Source organism: Rousettus aegyptiacus, unplaced genomic scaffold (assembly GCF_014176215.1).
Source record: "Rousettus aegyptiacus isolate mRouAeg1 unplaced genomic scaffold, mRouAeg1.p scaffold_m13_p_2, whole genome shotgun sequence".
Taxonomy (NCBI): Eukaryota; Metazoa; Chordata; class Mammalia; order Chiroptera; family Pteropodidae; genus Rousettus; species Rousettus aegyptiacus.
In genome coordinates this window covers 34,261,637-34,286,910 of record NW_023416295.1, presented here as the reverse complement: position 1 = coordinate 34,286,910, position 25,274 = coordinate 34,261,637, and the positions used below count along the sequence as shown (strand labels likewise).

General features: G+C 37.5%; 1 protein-coding gene and 1 long non-coding RNA gene across 4 annotated transcripts in view; both read left to right on the top strand.

Moving 5' to 3' along the window:
- Window positions 1-319: 319 nt before the first annotated feature.
- LOC118613824 lies at window positions 320-10,789 on the top strand. The gene is made up of 3 exons (XR_004955931.1): window positions 320-490; window positions 3,921-4,046; window positions 6,858-10,789. It is a non-coding gene; the product is annotated as an uncharacterized LOC118613824 (long non-coding RNA).
- Window positions 10,790-24,599: 13,810 nt separating this feature from the next.
- The window catches only part of GLS (glutaminase), a 69,753-nt gene continuing 69,078 nt past the window's right edge, over window positions 24,600-25,274 (top strand). For 2 of the 3 annotated variants that reach the window (XM_016161603.2, XM_016161613.2), the window contains exon 1: window positions 24,601-25,265. In XM_016161603.2, coding sequence (XP_016017089.1) covers window positions 24,853-25,265 — 413 coding nt within the window. In that variant the 5' untranslated portion in view covers window positions 24,601-24,852. Of the gene's footprint in view, window positions 25,266-25,274 lie in introns of all 3 variants that reach the window. The other variant, XM_016161593.2, reaches the window with a different exon arrangement.

Sequence of the window (25,274 nt, the reverse complement as noted above, 5' to 3'; positions counted from 1 at the left end):
AAACAAAACTTACAAACTCCCAGTAAAACCACTTTTTATGCCCTCGATGTGGGTGAGGGTTCTAAGAAGGCTGTAACTCTCAAATTCATAAATTCACAATTCACTTAGGTATCTGATACCTTAGGATCTCAGCTGAAACTGGCACTTTCACAGTCCATTCCACCTGAAGAGATTTAAACAATAGGGTACACCAGGGATTGGCTCTAAGGCATTCTTATGTAACAGTTTGGTAAATGATTCAGAGGGTAAGCATGTGTGTGAAATATCCAAAGCAGCATATGACACGAAACTTCCAGTTAGTAAAATGCCAAGTGCAGAATAAACTGCAGGAAGATAACACCAGGCTGGGCGAGTGGGCAGAGAAGTGGCAGATGAGTGTTCAAGGATAAGATAGAAGACGTTTTCAGGATAAAAAATCCAAACACCATTTTCAGGGTAATGATCTTCAGGGCATCAGCCATGACCCTCTGAAAGAACAGGCTTCAGAAAGGTAAAAACCTATACACAAATAAGGTTCCTATTTACAATTCTTATGACATTAGAATCTTCCGCACGTTTGAACTAAGGTTCTTTATCTTCAGTAAAGTCGTTCTTCTTTTTAGTGAGAGACAGTGTGCTTAAATTTCAAAACCGAATTTCAGACTTCATTTTATAGCAGGAATTTACCTTCAGTCAATATTTTCATAAATATTTGTCACTGATATAAGGTTTTGAAACCTAAATTTATTATTCCTCACAGGGAACTACTTAGGTCTTTATTATAAATGTGATAATAAAATTTCCTTCTTGTTTCTATAAAGATGTATGTGTATACCTTTATGTATTTTCTTTCTATTGTGCATGTGTGTGTATACATTTGGTAATACAAATATGTAAGCACTTGAGGTATAATTAAAAGTCTTCAGGAGACTCTCAAGATCTTCACCCTCTCCCTGCCATTAAGAAGATGAGGCACTGGATAGCTGGTATAATTTTGACTAATAAAAATAAATGCCCTTCAGACAGGAATTAGATAAGCAGCTTGTTTCTGCAAAAGCTGAACTGCAGCCAGTCTTGTACTAACTCATTTCATAAATTCTTCCCTCTTTCTAAAAAAAAATAAAAGAGAGAGAGAGAGAGAGAGAAAATAAATGGATTTGAAAATTTCCAGGAAGGTACTGAGGATTCTGCTCAGGATTATCTCAGGGGGAGGCTTCCATCTGTTCTTAGTTTAACTTATTTTATTCTGTTCCATGTTCCTTAATCAGGACTTTGGAGTTCCTGCATAATATCAAATATTTTTCTCATTTCCCCCTTTATATTACTAAAATACCACATATATTTAAAAAATCATTACCCTGATCTATTGTTTACAGTACTAGAGTAGAGAAAATATTTGTTACAAAAAAAAGATTTCATGACTTCTCTATAGCTATATAAATATTTATATATCTTTTTAAATGCCTTGATTGGTTGGTTTTAGATGATCTCAGATTGCATCTGATTTCCCTGCCTCTTTGCTAAACCTTTTTCAATCCCTGTACAACTTCCTATTTAATCCTGCTCCCTGGCCCACAATATTTTGAAGGTCACCTTTTGTCACTTTTATGTAATGAAGACACAAAGTCTAGTCATCACTTAAATGATTTCAATATGAAACATGACTAAAAACCAATGTAATTTTCAAAGTAGACAGTATTTAAAGATACTTCAAGAAGAGGAAATCTGCAAATCTTAGCATCGGAACAAGTGCATAACTTCTTTTTTGCTGAGTCATGTAAATATATGTGCTGTAATATTTAGAAAATTATTCATACTGTTTATACTCACTTTGTACTTGGTATTAATGTGCTACACTGTATGTTATACTTGGAGTAAAACACTTTCTGTGTTTTAATGGATTCATGTTAATAGCTCTCTTAACAGAAGTGGGTAGACTTTAATTTTTAGCAATGTCTTGTTTCTTCAATACATTCTCATATTTGAATATAAAAGATATAGAAATGAATGTTAAGATTTTTTTTTAATTAGAGGAGTTTCTTATATATTATTTGTTTCTTAAAAAACTCCGAGGCCCTATAAGTTATGATTTTAAATTATTTGTTTGTAACCTTAGAGATTTTTCTACCGCCTCAATCCCCCAATTAAGAAAAAAAAAGTAAGCAAAGTCTATATGAAGGAACTTCAACTCTCCTGTGAAAAGTGGTACTTTATAATAATTCTTTTCTGAAGGCTTCCTGTAATTTTCCACTACAAATTAGAATTTGAGTTCCTCTCAAGCACACACATCTTCCATGTGCTCTAAATACACGGTTGACCTTGAGGTGGAAGTAGAAACCACTTAAATCACATTGACCTTGAAGTGGAAGTGGAAACCACCCAAATCACATTCTACTCTCTGATTTTCTGCTCCACACATTCTAATTATGGAAACATCAGGTAAAAATGAGTCGACCTTAAAGGAGAGAATGAGGAAGTCCCGAAGAGTGACACCCAGTCTGGGCAGAGGGTGTGCATGGAAGAGAAACCAGACTTACCTGCTTGCTTTGTTAACTGAGCGAGTGCCAATAGCCTGGCCTCACTGCATTCACATATAAGAAATTTCCCCCCAAAAGTATGTTGAGGACATTGAGTTTTTATAGCCCTATGAGACAGGTAGTATTATTCTCCTCATATTTTACAGATGAGAAAATTATATTCCAATCATTTTTAGCACCAGTTGGGGAATTGGCCAACTGCCTGAATGAGTCACAGTCCAGATGCTCAATTCTACAGCCACGAGGGCCCAAGACAATTACCCAATGTTTTTAGCACTCTTGCTTTAGCTGTGCCCCTACACACTCCCTGAATATTTGATAATACATGCTTTAAAAAAAAACTTCCTATTGTACTGATGATAATATAGATATCTGTATTAATGAATATTTATTTTCAGTATTTGAATCACAAACCCTGATTTTTACTTTGGCCGTTTATGCCAATATAAGGAAGTATTAGCATGGATATTGTAAGTGGGCAATTTGCCTGCCCAGTAGGACCACGCTCCTCACACAAATGAGCCAAACACTGAAATTTTCTGTAATCCCATCCCTCTAAAATTAAAGTTAGAATGGAGGAAATGTACCACCAGAGGGCAATAAATATCTTATCACATGGTCAGAAACAGAAAATAAATTGGTGGCCAGTAGTCATATTTTGTTTGGTTCAAATGGTTTGTTAGCTTGTTCATTTTTGTCAACATTTAGTAATCATGAGTGTTCACATAAAAATGTAGATTTCTAGTTTTTCTTGAAAAATCAGAAGATCTAGCAATTATTAGCTCTGTGTTTCCACAAGATAACAATTGTCTATAGCTGATTCCAACTGCCCTATTTGATTAGCTAGGCTGTCTCTGGCATGCCAACCTTCGTATGATATATGCACATGTGCTCACATTCAGCCTGCTGGAGGTTACCCCTCGCCTCTGCGGCATTTGAGTTTATGAACTCCTCATCCAATAACAAGGCTAAGGCAGGAAGTATGGTTACTAGAAACATTATATGCATTAAACTTTTAGACTTCTTTAAGTAAAATTTCAACTTTGTTATTTAAAAATGATATTGTACCATTAGGGATACAATAACGAAATATTAATACAGAGATCAACATGGTTAAAAATGACCAATTTTAGGTATAATCGATATGTTTTTCACTAATGCTTAGCTACTTTAAATTAGCTTATTCTAACTCTGTTCTTAGTCACTGACTATAACAGAAATTTGGATATTCATTCTAAATCCACATCCTGAAGGAATCAGGACCCTCCTAGAGAGGCCATGCATTTTGTTACTTCAAACCAATTTGGCTTCTGGACATTCTCTTAGCTACAGATAAAAGCAAGAATTGTACAGCTGCCATAAGAATTCAGTCTCAACTTCTTATCTATTTCATTCTCTCTCTAGCAGGTGAAAGAAACTGCTTGAGGGAATAAAAAATGCAGCACCCTCTTTCTATTTGTCTTCTCAGCACTCTTCTGTGAGTTCACTCACAGTCAGAACAGGCACAGAGAGCAAGCGATGGACTCCAAGGTAAAGGATGACTTTGGCAGTGATATTTCTCCTTCTGGAAACCTAGACCATCCTCATTGTTTAGGGTCAAACTCCTGGTTTCATAGAGAAATTACTGTTGCTCTATAGAGATTGTTTGGGGTGGCAGATAGAGATCTAGCTTTGAGTGAGAAAAGCTGGGTTTGAGTTATTACACTATCACTCACTGAGTAACCATTACTATTTACTTGTATCATGAGGCTCAATTTTCTTGACTATAGATGGGGATAATATTATTTGCCCTTACTATTTCCCCCACGTTATTGTGAAAAATCAAATCAAATAATACATACAATGAAAACTAAGTGTAGAATGCTGTATAACACAATGTATTACAATTTGAAAAATGCCTAGGAGGCAAACTGATGTAAGATGGTGACTTTTCTTATCTTGAAGTTAGTAATTAGGATACAGGTGAACCAGGTCCTCAGGGTAAAAGAGACTTTTAGGCACTAGTTAGTGAGTCCTTGGGGAAGATGGCAGAGTAGGAAGTACCAGGAAACTGTCTCCCCTTCTAGATAACAATTGCACTCGAGTCCACCTAACATAACTATTTGGAACTCTGGAGTCTATTAAAGGCTTGCAACTTCTGGAACGCTTAGGGGGTAAATTGTGGTTATTTTTGGACAATTTCAGCTATTAGCACAGTAGCAACTACCTATTCCCCCACCTTCCAGACACATGGCAGGCAGCTGCACACATGTTCCTAGAGCAGCTGGCATTTAACTTGCCAGAGCCAGGGTGGGGAAATATTGAGAATCTGTTCTTTGATTGCTGATTGCTATTTAGGACCACAGAGGTACAGACAGAGGCAGCTGCCATTGTTGTTACACCTTTCCCCATTGTTGCAAGCCCCTCCTCCTCAGGTTGAAGGGACTTCCAGGGATTTAAGGGGTTGGTACCCTTCTCCCTCCTTCATTTTTCTATTTTTCTCTCATTGGGAGCCATACATTAAAGACTAAGACATTCAAAAACAGCCACATATTCAGGGGAAATTAGAAAGTCACCACATGTACCCAAGCAAAAGCAAAGGCTCAGAAAAGACCTGAGAAGACCTTGAGTTCACACCTCAGCCTGATTCTCAGCACAGAGACGGCCTACAAAGCTAAAATAAATGAATGGTACTACATCAAACTAAAAAGCTTCTGCTCAGCAAAAGAAATCATCAGCAAAGTAAAGAGACAGCCATCCAAATGGGAAAATATATTTGCAAGCAAAGCCTCTGATAAGGGCCTAATATCCAAAATATACAAAGAACTCATACAACTCAATAACAACAAAAAAACAAATGATCCATTCAAAAAATGGGCCAAGGACCTGAACAGATACTTCTCCCTAGAGGACATACAAATGGCCAACAAATATATGAAAGATGCTCAACATCACTAGCTATTAGGGAAATGCAAATCAAAATCTCAATGAGATACTATCCCATACTTGTTAGAATAACTATAATCAACAGGATAAGTAATAAGAAATGTTGGAGAGGATGTGGAAGAAAAGGAACCCTCATACACTGCTGGCGGGACTGCAAATTGGTTCAGCCACTATGGAAAACAGTATGGAGGTTCCTCAAAAAACTAAGAATAGATCTACCATATGACCCAGCAATCTCTCTACTGGGCCTTTACTCCAAAGACTTGAAAACCCATATTTGAAGAGAGATTTGCACACCAATGTTCATAGCAGCATTATTCACAGCGGCCAGGACATGGAAGCAACCAAAGTGTCCTACAATAGATGATTGGCTCAAGAAGCTGTGGTAAAAATATACAATGGAATATTACTCAGCCATAAGAAGAGATGAAATACTGCCATTTGTGACAACATGGATAGACTTTGAGATAATCATGTTAAGCGAAATAAGCCAGGCAGAAAAAGTTGAAAATCACATGGTATCATGTGAATATCATGTTGAATATACACCTGAAAGCAACAAATGAACAGGACAAACAAACAGAGACTCATGGACATGGGCTATAGACTAGTGGTTACCAGAGGGTAAGGTGTGGGGAGTCGGGGGAGGTAGACAGGGCAAAGGGGGTCAAATATGTGGTAATAGAAAGAAATCTAACTATGGGAGGTGAGCACAGTGTAAATATACATATGCCTTACCGTTAAAGTGCACAGCTGAAACTTATTGGATTTCATTAACAAATGTCACCAGAAAAAAATGATAAATTTTAAAAAATAAAAATAAAATTAAATTAAACTGTAAAAAGCCAAAGGCAGAGAGAATCTTAAAAGCAACAAGAATTGACTCATTACCTATAAGGGATGTTCAATCAGATTATCAGCAGACTTCTCATTGAAAATTTGGAGGTCACCTATCAACCAAGAATCCTAGAGCTGGTAAAACTGTCCTTCAAAAGAGAGGAGGAAATTAAGACATTCCTAAATAAACAAAAACTGAGGGATTTGCTATGAATCAAATGATTAACTAGTGAGATAATCTTATAAAATTTTAAAATGTATTCATTCATCCATCAAACATGAGTGGAGTTCCTCTACATGCCAGGTGCTGGGAATTCATGCATGAAATACCATGGTTCCTGCCAGATTTTCTTAGAACCAGAGGAGAAAATCTCTCCCTAAAGAAAGCAGGATAAGGTCTGGGTGAGTATAGGAAGGAAACAAAGGGGGCAAGAAAAGAATGCTAATAAGTCAGTAAAGGGTATAAGCAAATATAAAGATTAACAGAAAAAGCAGATGGTCTTAGAGGTGAGAAGTCTTAGACAATATAATGTGAGTATGGCTGTCACAAACAGATTTTTTCATCTGAACATTATGCAGACACTTGATGGAGGAGCCAAGGGAACTGAAATCCAGACTCAATTACATCTATCAAATCATGCCCTGGAGAAGGGGCAGGAGGGACTTGACCCTTAAAAACAGGGACTTTTTTTAATTCACAGAAGGACACTGCACAAAGGCTCTCTGTGCCCCTGGATCCAAAGTTGTGCCTTTAAAATCAAAAATACCAAGGAGAGTGAAAGTGGTGGTGCTGATACTCTGTACCCATTCAAGGGTCTCCTTAACAGTTTTCTCACATGCACAGAATTCAACAGTATATTTTTAAGACTTTCAGGTATATATCGCGGGCTCATAATAACCTAGAGCAATAAAGTTTTTAACATGGAGCTTAAGTTCTTCATCTTTTTTGAGAGTATATTTAGGAATATATGAGATGTAATTTGTTAAATAAAACAAAATACTAATGTCTTGTTTACCTTTGTATTATAACATTTTAAGAATCACCTTATTACTATATAATAAGATGTATAACTACTACTTGAGAAAAACACTAAGTTCCAGTGTAAAATGTGGTCATATATTATGTGAACAAGATTATTTTCATTTACATTGTTTCAAATCTTAAAATTTGTGGCTCTACATAAGAGAAAGTAGCCTAATTTTTTCAAAATAGAGTGCTGACGTGGAGTTTAAAGTACAGTTCATTTTTATCCAGTTTCAATTTCCTCTAAAACACCTGGAAGCATTACTCATGCTAAGATTAAACAGCTTGTATGCTCATGTTCATAAAAGTTACGGTGAACCTAAAACGCAAAACAAAACGTGTGTGCATGTGTATTTTATTGAACCTAAAATTTTACAGCTTTTTGGAATGCCTATCTAAGACACAGTATTTTTGATTCCTCGAGTGTCAAAATTCATTAAGTATTTATTGTGCAAAGCATTGTAGAATTAAGCAGAGAAAAGACTTTTTCTGTCTTCCAAGGGTAAGGTTATTTTGGCATTAAAATATTTCTTTTCAGAAAGTTTATAGCAGCAGTAATATGGGTAGAATATGGGTAAAATAGTATACTGGCTTCTCCTGTTTTGATCTCTCTGTGAGGCACCCATTAGCCTCTTTTGGTCTGTTAGAGTCCTTCATGGCTAACCCATGGAAATTCTCTGTATTCTGATTCTTTCTTTTATAATGCCCATATCAAAATTATACTTTCTTATAATCTATTTTCTTAGGGACTAGTTGCCAAAGTGACAGCTAAATTAATCTGGTAAACTAATCCATGCAAAGATATGGATTATTCCTCAAGCAACATATTTATGTTACTATCTTTTTAGAGACAGTGTCTTAATGCATAGGAGTGACTCTAATGATGGGGAATTTCACATGCATGAGGGGTCTTTTGGTGTCCCTCAAATATATAAATCATTTGAGGGGCTGGCAACATTGTTTCCCTGTCCTGAGAGCTGGGGAGAAAAGAAATGGGCTGTCTTTGCATTGCCTGGAGGAGTTTTTAATAGCATGCTTGCCAAAACCCATAAGGAGCTGGTCGATTTATCCACGCCTTTGTAGGATCCTGTTTTAATAAGTCAAACCAAGACCAGTTTTCCACAGTTTCTATTGGAGGAAAATATTTTTCTCAAAACAGGAGTATGAGTGACATTTGGGGCATAATTCTTTATTTTATAGAATGGTATTATACATGGCAGAAATTTCAGCATTCCTAATCTCAACCCACTACATTCCAATAGCATCTCCTCAAGAGTCTCACCTGTCCAGTTGCTGTGACAGCCAACATGCCTCTGACACATTTTCAAACGTGTGGAACAACTCAGGTGATGACTATTAGTTAACCCTTTTAAAGTCAGTTATAACTCTCTCTATGGGAGGTACAATATCCCCCATCAGCCACACTGTCAAGAGTGGTTGAGTGGCATTGAACCTCCAATGACTGTGTCTCCGTTCAAGAATACAACGTATGAGTGGGAAAAGGCAGATATGAACTCCGCCCCCCCCCAACATCCTCAAACTTATTCCAGTCAATTATTTTACTATGAGTCAGAAATTCAGACTAAAAGGATATGAAATTTTTCTGAAAGTAAAGCCTTTCTTTGGATGGTGGCTTACTGAGGAATATTTGGCAGTTTGACGTTGATCTTTCTAATATTGTGACAACATCCTCGAAAAAAAACTATTCCCTTTGGAGGTAACATAAATTCAGAATTTCATCTAACTACAGTTGAAGTCTCATTTGGTCTCTTTCAAAGATAACCTGTAAAGAAAGACTCAGGAAGTAAAGAAAAATGAGAATGAAAGTATCAAGCCTCAAATGCCAAGGTAACACACTAAAATATTAACTGCTTGCTTGATACACTTTTAATAAGTCAATTTCTATTAATTTTACTAATTTTTTACAATTCTAAAATTAAATGGTTTAAAGATATGGGTAAGCATAAAAAACAGCATCATTGCAAAATGCATTCCCAGTTTATGGTGAATAAATCAGTTTCAGGGCCATAAAGAGTCGGAGGAGTAAAGTCCTTTTGTTTCCTTTTAGATAAGATAAATGTATAGCAGGCACATGAACAGCAATAGTGCTGTTTTATTAAATAATGCTCAAAGAACATGACTGATAAAAAAATGATATGGAAAATAAATTTTAAAAATTTATTTAAAAGTAAAATATATATCTGTGGTAGCTTTGAGAGAATGAAAGGTAGAGAAATGGCTTTGAGAATACAAACATGTTCTTGTAATATTAATGTTTATTCCAAGAATAAGGGTTAAAATTGGCTTCCATTTTAAATATTGTACTTTTGGTACATTATGCTGCTGATTCGGTATGATAGAGGTGGTTAAATTGCTCGTTTTTTTTTTTTTTTAAGTCAGTTACACTTCTTCCATAATGGTCCATGTTGGTCAGATAAAAATTTAGAAAAATAAAGTCATTCTACTGCGAGTTCCAGGAGTGCAGGGACAATGTTGATATTGCTCTATCCTTAGTACTAAATAAAGCACAGTACCTAGCACATAGAAGGCCCTCAAAGGAGTGGATTAATTAAAAGGCCATACTTAATTTAACAAACTCTGATTACTAATAACAACTCTCATCATAATGCAGTTATTGCGTACCAGGCACAGGATCTCCATTATTTCAATTAGTTATTCAATCAACCTTAAGGAATCAGCATTATCGTCAACATTTGCAGATAAAGAAGCTAGCTCTTAGAGAGGTCAGTAGTTTACTCAGGATAACATGACATCCAAATGCAAATCCAGGACTCTAAGGCCTGGGTCTGTTTACTGAGTACCTGGCAGTGAGTGAGGGAGTATGCTTAGAGACTTATATGAATCTCTGCCCTCTAGCGAGGGAGGGAGCTATGAAAACAAGTCATTCCATTCTCTATTAAATGGGCTATAATAGAGGAAACAATAAGGCAGCAACTAGTAGAATTTAAGGAAGGAGGAGTAACTACCAGAATTAAGAGATATTGCTAATCTTATGGTGACAGAATGACAGGATTTATAAATTGGCTCTCTGGGTTCTCAGAGGCTAGCGAATCATGTGAGGCAAACCAGTATGTCTCAGTGTCAAACAGTCCTGACCCCAGGTCCTAGTTCTCTTCATGCAGCTCTGCACAGTCAGACTGCAGTGCTTACCTCGAACCCACCAGTACAACTCTTGTAGGATAGCTGTACTTCGTACACCACTCCCACCAACTTGAAAAGCTTGATACACTTTTAATAAGTCAATTTCTATTAATTTCATTAATTTATATCTGTTATATCTGAGAGTCACTGAAAGGGTGCCTCACATGTAGAGAAAACCAAACCCCCTTCTCTTCACTTGGGTTCCCTCTTGTCAATGTCCAATGCAGCTAAAGCTTCCTTAAGGAACCTGCTGCCACTACTGCAAAGGACTGTGCAGTCCATGATTCTGCCTTTATCTGGCAGAGCTTCAGAGGGTGGGAGGAAGTCCCACTCTGCCTCCAAGACCCCATTGTTAGCACTCACTGTCTCTCATAATAGAATTTTTTCCCCTCTTTATGACCTTTAAGCAAAAACTTGTCCCGACAGTAAGCACTAGTGGTTCTCTATGTGTTCCCTCTTCCGCTTATATATATCCAAGAAAAACACGTTCTTTCCCTACTACCAAAATATACGTCAACATACAATCATATGCACTGAACACAGGAGACTTGGATATAGACATCTAGCCCAAAGCTACACAGTCAGCCACCTTCCTGATTAAACCAAAATGCTTAATACCCTTTTCAGGTTAATGTACTTATCTTATTTTTGTAACTAAAAGAAACCATTCTGGGTGTTTTTTGTTTTTTGTTTTTTTTAAAAAAAAGAATTTAAAGATGAATGTTTGCATGTTTGCTTGTAGAGACCAAAATCACACCAAAAAGTTGACATACTTTAAAGTTCGGTTTCAGCCAAGGCACTCTATAGATGAAGAAATCAAGAGCTGGGAATATTAAGTTTGCTGTTTAAAATCATACAGGTCATAGTAGAACCACAGTTATAACCTAGGTTTTCTGATTCCCAGTCTAATGTTTTTTCTTGGGGGAGGGAGAGAAGAGAAGGTTATAAGAGAGGTGTAGTCTGATACTTTCTCCTCCCTAGGAGAAAAAATGGATTTCTCTGTTCTCCTTTGCTTAGTTTTTTGGTCAGTTTTAGGTCATCTGCTTGGTATGTGTCATTTCTGGCTCCTGCAGTTTCAACACAGCCGTCTCTTGTATACAGAGCTCAGAGGCTCTGTGGTTTTCTGGAAAGCTCAACATAAGTCTCCTCCAAAGTGAGACTCGGCACAGCCCTCCTCCTCATTCTAAAAATATGCTGTCTGTTTTGGTCGAAATGGTTAAATTATTATTAAGGCTCATTTTATTATATCTTGAATTGTGTCTAAATTCCTTTTACTGTTTTCCTTTTCAACTTTCTGTGTTCTGGTTTGCCTTTCCACCTTTATATTTTTATGTTTTGAATAAACTGATTATAATATGCTCCACATAATTTGGAATCTTTTACTTATGCTTCCTAACAAATCAGTTTCTCCAGATTGTCATAATATTCAAACCTTTTCCCTTAGTGTGGCTGCATAGATATACAGCCAGAGGGCTTGGAACATAATTTTACCAGTACCAAGTGCACTATTAATTTTCTGCTAGGTCTTCCTCTCCCTGGTCCAGGGAATGGCTCCTTTCCTCATCTGCATCAGGAAGTAGTAACTTATGCATCTTCCAGCTTTGTAACTCTCTTGGCCATTCAGTGAGATGTGGAAAAAATGTTGGCGGTAGGTTTGTAACAGCTGTTTTACCACATTCCTATGAAAATGCCTGCAGGCACAGATTGCTCCACTCAAGGTCCTGAAAGTGCTTCTGCGGCCCCAGTAATCTGCCCTGGCTGATCCCTGTTAGCATGCAGGTCTCAGACTTCGGTATGTATAAAAAGCACTTAGGGGGTAAGATTCCTGGGATGCACCTGGAAGGCCTGATGAGTCTGTCCTTTCTGGGTGGAACCCAAGGGCCCTTCGGCCTCACCCATATGATGCTGAAACAGGCTATCTGCAGGGGATTCTTTGAGAAATACTAATCAGAACTTTAGAATTAGTCTCATTATTCTTCTAAAGATCATTTTCTTTAAACTGGATCTAGATGGTCAGTTTTGAGGAATGCTAGATGAAACTACCAAACCGATGGGGGAGTGGGGCAGATTTCTCAAGTCTTTTCCTTCCCACCTTTCCATGATTATGCACTTATTTGGATTATATATAATACATCTGAATCCATGGAATTTATGCTCAGTATGTATGTCACCTTTTCCCCCCTAACTGAAGATCCTGCAGGATGAAAGCTTATGCTAAAATGTAGAAAACGTATGTATAGAAATGCTGGTACCTTTCTGGAGTTATTCTTCGCTAATTAAAAAACCCAGTCTACAGTCTATGGTCTGTCCCCATTCTCACCTTTGGGCAGTTTGCTTGGTTTTATAAGTTTAGGACCAAGTGAACAGTTTCTGTAAATAAGAACAGAAGAGAAATGTACCCTGAGAATTAAGATGAGCCTCGGAACCTGAAGAGAAGGGCTTGGAACATCAGGACAAGGCAGAGCTTACCTACGGGCAGAGCAGAATTATCTTCAGGGGTGTGAATTTAGAGGAGACAAGGACATTTCGGTATAAAATTTCTTTACAGGGGTTAAGGTGGCTGAGCACCAAAACCTCAAACTCTGTAATGATAAAGCTTAAAGATATATGCCTAGAAGATGATTTCTCATTCATACTGTTATACATACCAAGGATTTCCATTAGTGTTTCCAGAAAGCTGTTTTTAATGTGGAGGGGGAAAATTGCCATAGAAAGTTGGCATAAGGGAGGAAAAGAGTGCAAATGAACCAGAGTATAAAAATAGATCACTGACACCATAACCGTTCTTACTCTATTTATCTCATTCAGTGGGCAAGACACACAATAGAATTCTGGAGAAAAATACGTGACTGTGCAGCAACCTCAACTAATAGAACGAGAAAAATTCTGTGTAAACTTAAAGTATAAATTATAAAGGGCCCTCACCCTTCACACGGAGGACCTCAGGTCTGGCTACTAAACATTCTTATTTTCTCCTTACTAAACTCCTATATATACATTTAAACACAGACATAAAAATATCTCCAAGAACTTCCCTATGAGCTGCCTTCTACACTGATGGTTTCCAAACAGGAATACTCTAAAGGAGGATGTGAGACCAGGCTGGGAGAGAAATCTTAAAGAAAAATCAAAGCCGGATAGGAAAGAACACTCAAAGTAAACAAACGAACAAACAAAATCAAGAACGACTGTCAATCTAAACAGACTGCCAAGGCCAGAGAATACAGAAGGGATTATACCTAGCACAGTGCTTGGCACACTGGGACATTCATAAATATTCATAAAAGAAAAGGAGGGAAGACGGAGTTTCCTAGTTAAAGCTTCCTAAGTTGTTGGAAGGGGTAGTGGGTTATAACATGTGCTGTTGTGACTAAAAGACAAATGGGACCAAATCTAGAATCCAAACAGAAAAGGATATTAGTACTTCTTTTCAGAGACCTATGCAGAAGCACTACTCAGGAAACTAAAAGCAAGTGACTTAGGCCATTAGTAAATGATTCAAAGGCACTGTGACACAACTGGAAGTGAGGTAGAAAGATATGGATGGCAGGGAAATTTCTGCTAAGAGCTCAGGAGAAGGAGTGCCTAGAGGCAGTACTTGCGGTTTAACTCTTCTGTTCTTAGTTAGTGGTCCCTGCACTTCCCCTTCTCAAATCCCTCCTCTACGTAAAGGTTAGTTTTACTCCAAAATCATGTGTATGTTGAAATGCAGAGGACACTGTGAAAGAAAGGATGTTAAAGAGTAAACAGGAAGAGGCCAGGATACAAAGGCATGGTGTTTGATGGAGGTATTTTCTCTTTCCCTCCTGGACATTGGCTCAGGAAGGACCTCCAAATTTGACATCAGGTCGTTTGGAGTAGTGTTTTTCAATTTTTCGTGTGTGTGTGTGTGTGTGTTGAGGGGGAGATCTTTTGCTATATCTTTGGGTAGGTTTTGTTAGGAAATATTAAACTCCAGCAACAAGCACTTCCTGCATGCCTTCTCTATGCCAGACTGGCCATGAGAGAAGCAGCCATGATATCCTGGCCCTTATGAACCTTATAGTCCAGCAGGCAAGAACACAGAAGTCACAGAGGATTATTCATTTGCTTGAAAGAAGAAGAAAAAAAAAAAAAAACCCCGGCATTATGGCATTATGAGAGTTCTTAACTAGAAAACATATTTGAGGAGGTGACATTTAAGCTGAGACCTACAGAGTACAATATCGCCAGTAACAAAAAGGTTAGATGAGGGTTTCAGGCAGGGGGAATAGCATGTGCAGAAGCAGTGACAGTCTCCAAATTACAATCCAGGAGGGCCTCGGAGGCAGCAGTTTGACTGAGTGGGGAGCTAGATAGAAGCTGTTTTCACATAGCAGTTTACTTAAGATTTGTAAAATAGCAATTGTGCATATTAAAGAAGAGGTGATTTTGATGCATATTGCAAGAAATAAAGCTCCCAAATCTCCCCTTGTGCTACTATCATGCAGGCACCATGAGATAGGTCTGGCCTATCTGAAGACCTGAAAGGAGGCAATGGTGCTGGAGTATAAACCTCAGTGCAAGACTGGCTGTAGCTACAACTGAGGCAGAGCCAAGGAGGCCTTGTAGGGAAGGTTACATATTTTAATTTTATCCTTACTGCAATAGGGACCATTAAGGGTTTTAAGCTGGAGAGTAACACAATCTGACTAACAGCTTAAGATCACTCTGACTTCTTGATATAAATGGATTGCAAGAGACCAGGAGCTAACATCGATTTAGTTTCTGCGTGGACCTGTGCCTGAACAAGACAGATGAATTACTCATTTAATTCTCACAACAGCCCCCCGAACCTGGGTGCTATTATCTTCACTTTACAAGTGAGAAAACTGAGGCCCCTTGAAGTTATATAAATTGTCCAGTGTAACATAGAGAGAAGCAAGAAAATAAATGCAATTTGTTTTATTATTGTGCAGTTAATGCATGCGGCAAACTGTACACCCACAAAAAATTTCAATGATTGTTTTATTGGAAAATTCTGTAGGTAGGTGAATGGCCATATCCAGAATGCAGTGATCACAGAAGGGTTAATAAGCATTTTTGCAGCAAAGACGTTCCTGACCCTGGTGTTCATCTAAGAGGTAGTGGATACAGCCATGTATGATTGAAGCTATTATAGGACTTTGCTCTTAAAACCTCTCTTATCATTGTTAAATGTGCGAAAGACCTCTTTTCAATGTTTTGATCTTTTTGACAGGTTGTTTTCCAGAAAGTAGTTGCTAGGAGTGAAAGAGTTTTATTATTTAGAGATAAGAAGAGCCTAGATATCCCATCCCTTTAAAAAGTACAAAACGACAACAAAAAACCTACAGTAATTGACTTGAAAATTATTTTAGTGACACTGTTTGTACCAGCCCACCTGCTTTCTATTTACTTGTGGTTATCTTCTTTTGCTAATGATTCTCTAAAAGCACACACTAAGATTTGTATCAAAATGCTATCCTGGAGACTGTTGGGAGTCTGACTGCTAGGGCTCTTTAGAGCCAATTGCTGCCTCTAATGACAGCATGTGCATGCTGAGTGACTATGGAGCCCTCTGCCACGGTGAGTGCCAGCCGGTTGCACAGTACATGAAATACCCTTAAATATAGTTGCCTTTATGTTCTGATAGTGTCTATTTCCACATGGGGTAAAACCCCATCAAGATTAAAGCTGTAGCAACCAGGTTACAGTGACAGGAACTTGCCCCAGACCTTAAGGTTCTTGGCTATGCATCTCATTGTCCTTTCTCTGTCCTTTCTCATATCATCCCTTAACAGTATCTTTAATTATTAACCTAAAGGTGTGTGTGTACTCTTTATTGCTGTTGCAAAACTGCCATATGCTAGGCATTTATAGCTTTTGTCTAGTCATTAGACTTAAAACATTCTTTAACCTTCTTTGATATTTACAACGTGTCACCCTGCAATTCCTATAGTATTTGTTGGAGAAAAAATTGACATGAGATTTCATCTGTAAGTGTTGAATAATTTCCAGTTAAAAGACACAATTGCTTGTACCCAGCGCTCAGAATCATACCTTGGACCAAGGTGGCAAGTTTGAGACACCTAGTCCAAGCTTCCACTTTATAGACAAGGGAACAAAGGCACTGGACAGGTCAAGGGGCTTAGCTAGGTCCACCAGCTGCGTAATAGCCAGGCTGGAACTAGAACTCCAGTCGCCTGACTCTTAGTTCAGAAATCCTTTAGAAATCTATATAAAAATCATTAAACTTTTAAATAAATAAATAAATTTCGTGTTTAGAATTGGACTTAAAATTTATTTGTTGGATTTCTCACTATGCAAAGACTTGCTTTTCCTCTCAATCTGAGGAGACCCTAGCAAGTTACACATTTAAGGGCACTTCCCTTGGCCTACTTCACAACATATTAAGGAAACACTACATTATGAAGGAGATTAAGTTTATCCCCATCTTTGTTCTTCATCCTCTCTTCTTCTTTTGGTATTCTTCTCAGTGTTTTTGATATGTTAAGATGTATTCCAATATATTCATAGGCTCTGTGTCTTACCATTTAGGATAACCCTTCATATCCAGATTTCTTCCTACTTCACTTCTTCCCCTGCCTACATAAACTTGCCTATATAGTATAAGCTATCTCTTATCTCCTCCTCTCAGGTAGGAAGTTAGCAAAGTTTATCAACACAAAAGTTCTGTTTTTGTCTTTCATGAGATGTCAAGTTCTCACCGTTTGAGTCACTTTCTTGTATTAAAACACTATTTCTAGAAACCCTCATTGAAATGAAATGTTACTAGGAGGTAGAAATCCATGAAGGCAATACTGGGTGAAGGTAGTACACCCTGCTGGAATTAAAATCTAAGCCTGTTTCTCTTCAAATTGTAAGCATTTTCCTTTGTATTATGTCTCTGTCAGTAGAAATGGAATAGCATCTGGTGTTCGATATGAAGTGTGGCTAATATATACTGAGTCTGCAGATGTCTCTGGATATTTTCTACCTGGAGCATATAGGTCAGTGACTATGTAACTGTAAGATTAAAGGATGAATTATGAAGACATCTTTTTCTTGACTCAAATAATATTTGTTAACTTTAGAGTTAGTTGTGGAAATAAGAACAGCTAGACAGAAATGGCATTCAATTAAAAAAGCATAAAATACGTTTAGTTGAATTCTCTGATTCACATATTTTGGACACATATTTTTAGGTAAATGGTTGTTTTATAAGCTGACCTTTCCATATTTCGCCAACAGGACTGGCTTCTCTATGATTCAATGCTCTTTCTCATACTCTCCTCTCACATTACATAGATCCATCAGTATAGGATAAGTTTTGCTGTGGTAACAAATAGCCCCCAAATCACAATTTAAAATGACAACATTCCTTTCTTTGAATTGAAAGACCCAGGTATACAGAGAAGCCACCAGCTTTAAGCATTAATAGGAGACTAGGGAGAGAGTAGAAAATTCTGCATTGCTTTTTTAAGCTTATAATCACATTTTCCGGGCCAAAGTAATTTGCCTGTATACATCCAACTTCAATAGGGTAGGGATATGCAATCCTACAGAGGAAGAGACTGGAAATATTTAGTGAAGAGTGCTAATAAAACCACACTGTATTATTTGTAATTCTTTGAACCTACTATTTAATGTCATTCTTTTTTTGTTCTTGAAAGAATGCCTTTGTCAACCTATACACCTGAATTTCTTCCTACCAAATGTCAACTTTTTTCTAAAATATTCCATAATCTCCCCCTAATAGAATATATATATGTATGTATATGTATATATAATGTTTATAGCATCCAGAATACTGTATTTTAATTAGGGGTCTATGTATCTGTGGTTTGTCTACTTCCTTAAACCAAAAGACTAGATTTTATTCATCTCCCACCATACGATTGTTCAGGGCAGAACTGGAAATATGGTGGTTCATGGGCCAAATTATTCTTATAGATTTCTTTCTTTCTTTCTTTTTTTTTTGACTAAGCTAATGTTTCAAAAAATTGAGTGAGCTGCTTACTTTTAAAAGTCAAATTTTATTTATTTTTAAATACCATATTCGTGGAATATCTTAAAGAATTCAAAGGTCTAGCTAACTGTGCCTGCATTCCACTTAGCTCAGATTGGTTGGAATGGATTAGCTACTCCCCCTTTAGACAGGGCATTCCATTTCCAACTTACTGGAGCATTGTTATTCCCTCATATAGTACAACCTGGTCTGCTTTACTCAACGTACTTAATGAGTCCCTCATTGGAAAAATTATTTCCAAAGATTTTTACAAACCTAGTGGTGTTTTTGCACCCATAAACATGTCTCTTGTAGGCATCTGTCCAATGGTTCAAAAGAAATGAGGGCAAGGGCCACATGTAGTTTGAGGGTGTGTCTCTGGCAACTGTATTGCTAATTAGCTGTGTGACCTTATCGACTTATAATTTCTATAGTCATAAAATTTAGCAATTGACATATGTCCCCAAACAGCAATATTACAAAGATAAATAGCTTCTTTGCCTTCAAAGGAAAGATGGATATATATTTTTATTCATATTTGATTAAGGAAAAAATTTCTTTCATATTTATGTTTGAGGTAGCCAAGAACCAAATAATTTTTATAAGTTTTTCAATTAAATATTTTCAATTAAATATTAGTCATCCTTACCTTTTGTAAAGCTTTTGGTTCAAGGATATTGTCTGTTGGTTGTACTCTTGAAATACATTCATAGGGTTCCTATATTGCTACCCTATAATTGTATCACCCAGCATTAGTTAGGCAAAAATAAAGTTTAAAAGGAACCACTAAAAATTGAATATTGGGTTTATAATATTTTCTAAACTTATAATTGTTAGAGAAAAATAATGGCTTTCAACATTATAACAAAGCTTCTTTAATTATGAATTAGTTCAAACACAGAGAAAAAGGATATAACAAATACCTGTTATCGGCTCCCCAGATGCCATATCTGATTCAGATTTAAAAAAAAAACTTTAAAAATAAATCATTACAGATACAGTTGAAGCTCCCTGAATTCATCACTTCAATCTCATTCCCCATTATATATATCAAGAGATAATAACTGCCACGCTGAATTTGATGTTTAACATTCCTATGCACATTTGAAACTTTAAACCATACATGTATAAATCTATAATAATATATATTGTTTTGAAAGTTTTACAATTTTATAATCATGGTATTATAATATACATATCCATCTGTAATTTGTCTTTTTTCTCAACATTGTTTTTGAGACTTTTCCACTTTAATGATACTGGGGATATTGAATTTAAATAATTTATGTTATCCCATTATATGAAAATATCACATTATTTTAATCTATTTTCCTACTTATAACCATTTAAGCTGTTTCTACAGAGATATTTTATACGATATACTGTTTGTTTTACTATTTGGGGTACATACGAATAAAATTCTGCCTCACAACATACCAATGTCACTATAAGAAGCAGCCTTATCACACATCAACATTTCTTTTGTAGAATTGCTTATTGTGACTTGTAACTGGACAGAGGGAATCACACGCTAACTGTAAATGTCAGAAGCTTGAAAAGTAAAGATAAAGTTGAAGGAACCCACACTATACAGATGATGAATATTGATTTTTTTCTACCCCAGGACACCAAAATTCATTACTGTGGATTCTGATACTTTTTTTCAAATGTCTGAATTTTGGATTTAGCTCTATAAATAATGGTTTCAGTGGAATTTAGTAATGGGCTTCTGAATTGGTAATATGAAATTACCATTGCATGAACATAAATAGGTAAAAGCCCAGGCTTATTTTTTTCCTTTTCAAGCTTTAAAAATGTGACAAATATCAGATATTGAACCAACATTAGAGTTCATAGCATAAAACCGACATAGCAACATAATTGATATGGAGCTCATACTTCAAACCACAGCTAATTTTTCCCAACTAAAGTGTCCAAATACATATGGCATATCAGAACATCGATCAAACATCTTTTACTTGAACTTTGGTTTTAATCGTCCCTGAAAGAGAATGTCAAATTCTGATAATACCTACTCTGACTGTCCTCTTGGTATTTTCAACTGCTCTGGAAGATGACTGCCTATCTTTTAGAGTTCTCAAATACTCTTTGTAATCCATACTAGTCTTATGGCTGCCAAGTCTTCTTCATTGGATGATATATTGTCAACCTAACTTAAGTAGTCCTGTTGTGATAATACCCAAATTGAAATTACTTACAGTAAGGTTTCTCTTTGTTATTTGTCAGTCACAGTCATCTTTAGCTTTGCTCTATCATTCTGGGATCCAGGGTAAGGAGCGTCCCTTCTTTGAGATTCGCTGTTCTTATTGTAAAATGTATAGAGAGATAACAGAACCACACAATTACTCTTAAAATGTTTCTGCTTAGCAATGGTATATATCATTTTCTTTCACATTTCACTGAAAAAATCAAGACATAAAGCCAAGCCTGCCATTCAACAAGGTGGGGGGGGGGGTAAAGTCCTCCCAATGAGAGGGACAGAAATATTTGGGGACAGTAATACAATCTACCAAAGGATTTGTATTCATTCCCAAACAAGTGTCCTTTTGATTGACTTTTGGACTATTTATAGAATCAAAATTTGGGGGATTTTGCTAATATACAAGTAAGACTTTCTCACCTCTGGGCTGGAGTTTAGTTCAATTTATATTGAACTAATATTAATATTATTTAGTTTAATATTTATATTGAACTAACATTAATTCATACTTTTTATGAATTTACAAAAAATATTAAAAATAACTTTAATTAATATCAGCAAGGTCTACACATATAATTGTGATTTAAGTATAAACAATATTAATTTAAAAACTGAGCTCATTGAAATATCTACTATATATCATTCTAAATGAAGGAAAAATAACTAATAATCACTCAACTCTCATTCCAACTATCAGGGAACCCTCTAAAAGAATTTCATATAGTTAGTATTTTAAACGAGATATTCAGTTAGTTTCTTCAAATTTGATGAAAAGCTCTCTCACCATTTTTGTGTGATGTTGCAAGGAATAGAGGTTGAATTTAATTTACACAGGTAGAAAATGACAGATTTTTCAGATTTAATTGTATATGACATTTACATTTAGTCCAGTTTTGTTTGTTTTATCTAGCAATTCTTTTTTCTTTAGTACTTTTTTTAGTTATTCATACATAGCTGGTACCTTGGGCACTGAGCCTAGCTTTGTTTAATCTGTTTTTGCAGCAGTCTATTTGTATTTCAAGATGCTTTGGCAATTCTTGGTTTGTTTTCTAAAAATGAAGTAAGTAAATAGTCTCATTTTGGGGAGCTAGTTTCTTCTTAAATGATGTTTTATGGTTGATGGTTTAAAACAATTCTTTTTAGCTTTTCAATAATAGACATGACAACTATTATGGCTAACACTTAAAGAATGCTACTGCCATTGCCTTAAGTGCTCTACATGTATTGACTCATTTAACCCTCAAAACCCTATGAGATAAGATACCAACATTATCCTCATTTTACAGATGAGGAATTTATAATACTTATTTTAATGCAGAGCTAAATTCAGCTTTGGAAAAATAAGCCATATTTGGCAGGGTTTATCAGTGAGATTAGGAAGTTAGACAGTTACAGCAGAAGAAAGCAACAGAAGAAAGGGAAGTAGTAACGGAAGGTTGTTTAGAGGTTTCCTAAATCTTGTTCTAATCTCTAAATACAAGAACAAACAAAAAAATGAACAAACTTAGGCAATCTTTTTAAGCCATTAGACAGAGTAGAATTATTTTCTGTTTAGCTCTATATCAACAAATAATAACCTTTTAGTTTTTGTTAAGGGTACTATCCGGAATTTATATCTAGGCTATATAATGGTCTTGAAATGCTGGCCTTTACCAATCTTCAAAAGAAGGTAGAAGCTCAAGAACTGTGCTTCCAGGTAGAATAGAAACAACATGCATACATTCCAATTTTTCCTTTGGATGTTGATTGCATTCTCAACAGCTATGAGACCATAACTCACTGTAGGATAGCTGCACTTGGTAGCAAAGAGGAAGTCTAAGAGTAGCTCTGACAACCCAGCCACATGTTAATCTGGAGAGCCATTTTCTATTTCTAGATATTTTGATGGACTGATGTATGTGTATAAAAAGCTTTTATAAGCGATAGATTTTGTTTATACGATGATATAATTATTAGGTGAATAATTAACCTAATGGAAATAGTAATTAACTCCAATTCATAGTTACAAAGTTGTATTTGATTAAAAAAATCACTAAAAATTAAAAAATATATGTGAAGAAAAGAATTAAAAAAAGCATTAATGGATCACATCTTTATTCTATTTGTAGTCATTTCAATTCTCTGTCTATAACTTTTTCATTGGTCTTCTCAAAGAAGGGGTTAAATTTCGGCAGACTTAAGTTTTTCTAAATGTTACAGGAATAACATCTGTCCATCCTCAGCAGATCATCCCTGAAAGTAGAAGCTCTAGAAAATAATCTAGCACTAGCTATTCTTTTATATTTGTTATGTATACTATGAAGTAGTTAAACCTTTAGCCATTGGAAAGAATTTTCATAGAAAAATTACAGAAACTGAGAAAAAAAAAACCAGGAGGAAAATAATAACTGGATCTGTCAATAGCTTGGATGTGGCTGACAGAAAGGAGGCAGTCAAAACTGATAACTAGTTATACCTAAGAGATGGAAAAATAATTAGGTTTTTGTCATTGGTAGTCAGACTGGAAAGGTCAGGCAAAAGTAGTATTTGTTATGTTTTCTCCAAAATTCGATGTTGCTTTTCCTGAATACATTATTACTTTGTTCAAATTTTTGTGGCAGGTAACATTAAGTAGTAATAAAAGCCCTCGAAATAATTTGCAATTATCTTAACTTTTTAAAAAAATGTGATTAAGTGCTTTAGACAATAACTTGTTCCATGTTCCTCCAGTTAAAGAGCACACAGAAAAAACTTAAACATGGCGAACTATGATATGTCAAAGGTCATATCATAGATACAGCCAGATTTCCTCATTATTAATCTAGGGAAATATTTTAAGATTCATTAGATTACTAAATCTTGTAATGAGTTTATGAAGCACCTGACACACACTTTGTTTCATAAAAATCATCTCATTAACCTTTATGGATCTAGGCATTTAAACATACTTGTGTCAGAAAACTGTCTAAAAACATCTTTGTCGTGGAGTAGAGTGTAGGCTCAGAGAAAAAGTCAAGAGATTACCAGATTCTTGGCTCTTTTTCTACAGCTCCAAAAGGATAAATGGATAGTGATACTAGCCTAAAACGATATAGAGAACCAGTATTCGGTCGCTTTTATTTTTTAATGATGAAGCAGCTTTCGTAAACAAAAAAAAAAAATTACATTTTGCTTTCAAGCAAACTAGTGTTGAAGGAATCACTGCTGTTCAAAACTATTTTTGAGATACTGGTGCATATTTAAAAATAATGTTTAAAAAGGAAAGCAGCGTATTTTGGAATCCCACTCCCCGCCCCCTTTTGCCCTCCTCCGAACTCCAACTCTCCAAATGGCTAAGTCGCATAGCTGAAAGGATTTGGCTCATTTTTTTTTCCAAAAACACTTCACACGCCAGCCATGGAAAGTTTCAAGTAAATATGACATTTGGCAGAGGAACGAGGCTTGTTTGGGGCTGCCTTCGTGGTACCGCGGCCCTAAGAGGCGTCGCCACGCGCCCTTACTGATATAGCCCAGGGACCAGCTGCACGCTTGGACCAGCTGAGCTCCTGCCAGGCCCGCGGACCGCGGGCCACCCAGCTGCAGGGGCTTATCAGTCTCTCCTGCAGTTTGAGGTCCCAGAGTCCAGGAGTCCATCAGCTTCTTTAAAGAGGAGACTCCTGAGATCCCTGTCCCAAACAGGGGAGCCTCGGGGTTGACAAAGCGAGAGGGAAGGGGCAACTCTGGAGCCCCGCCTGGTTTTCCGCCTCACACGTCAGTTTGATTCCTTTCCCCGCCTCCCGCAAGTCCCCCGCCCGACTCTTCGCGCAACAAAAGCCGAGAGAAATTTGACTGCTCCAATCACCAATCAGAAGAGAGGTTTAGAACCTGAGCCAATCGGAGCAGGCTAAGTGGGCAGGCCACCTGCGTTCTCCCGCCCCCAGAAGGGTGAGCGCGGAATGTCTCCGGCCCTCCCCTGCACTTCAGCCTCAGTGCGGAGTCCTGGACGGTGAGAGGAAAATTGGCCTCTGGCGGCCTCTGGGGCAGCAGCGGCGGCGGCAGCAGCAGCAGCAGCAGCAGCAACCGGAACCTCACCCACACTCACGTCGCTGCCCTGTCCTTACTTGCCCTCTCGCCGTCCCTCGGGAGAACGCATACCCAGAGAGCTGCGGCCCACGCCCCGAGCATCATCCGCTGTCGAGTCCGCACTGACTAACCGGGCGGCATGATGCGGCTTCGAGGCTCGGCGATGCTGCGGGACTTGCTCCTGCGGCCCCCCGCCTCCTCCTGCGCGGCTCTGAAACGGGCGCAGCCCCTTGCCACCCTGTGCCGGCGCGCCCAGGGCGGGGGACCGGAGGCCGCAGGCCCGGCGGCCGCCGCACGGCTCTACCCGTGGTGGGGTGGGGGCGGCCGGCCGGCGGAGCCCCTCGCCCGGAGCCTGTCGAGCTCCCCCTCAGAGATCCTGCAGGAGCTGGGCAAGGGGGGCGCGCAGCAGCAACAGCAGCAGCAGCAGCAGCAGCAACAGCCCGGGGCGTCTCCGCCCGCGGCCCAGCAGACGCCCGGCCCCAAGGACGGCCCCGGAGAGACGGACGCGTTCGCCAACAGCGAGGGCAAGGAGTTGGTGGCCTCAGGCGAAAAGTGAGTGTC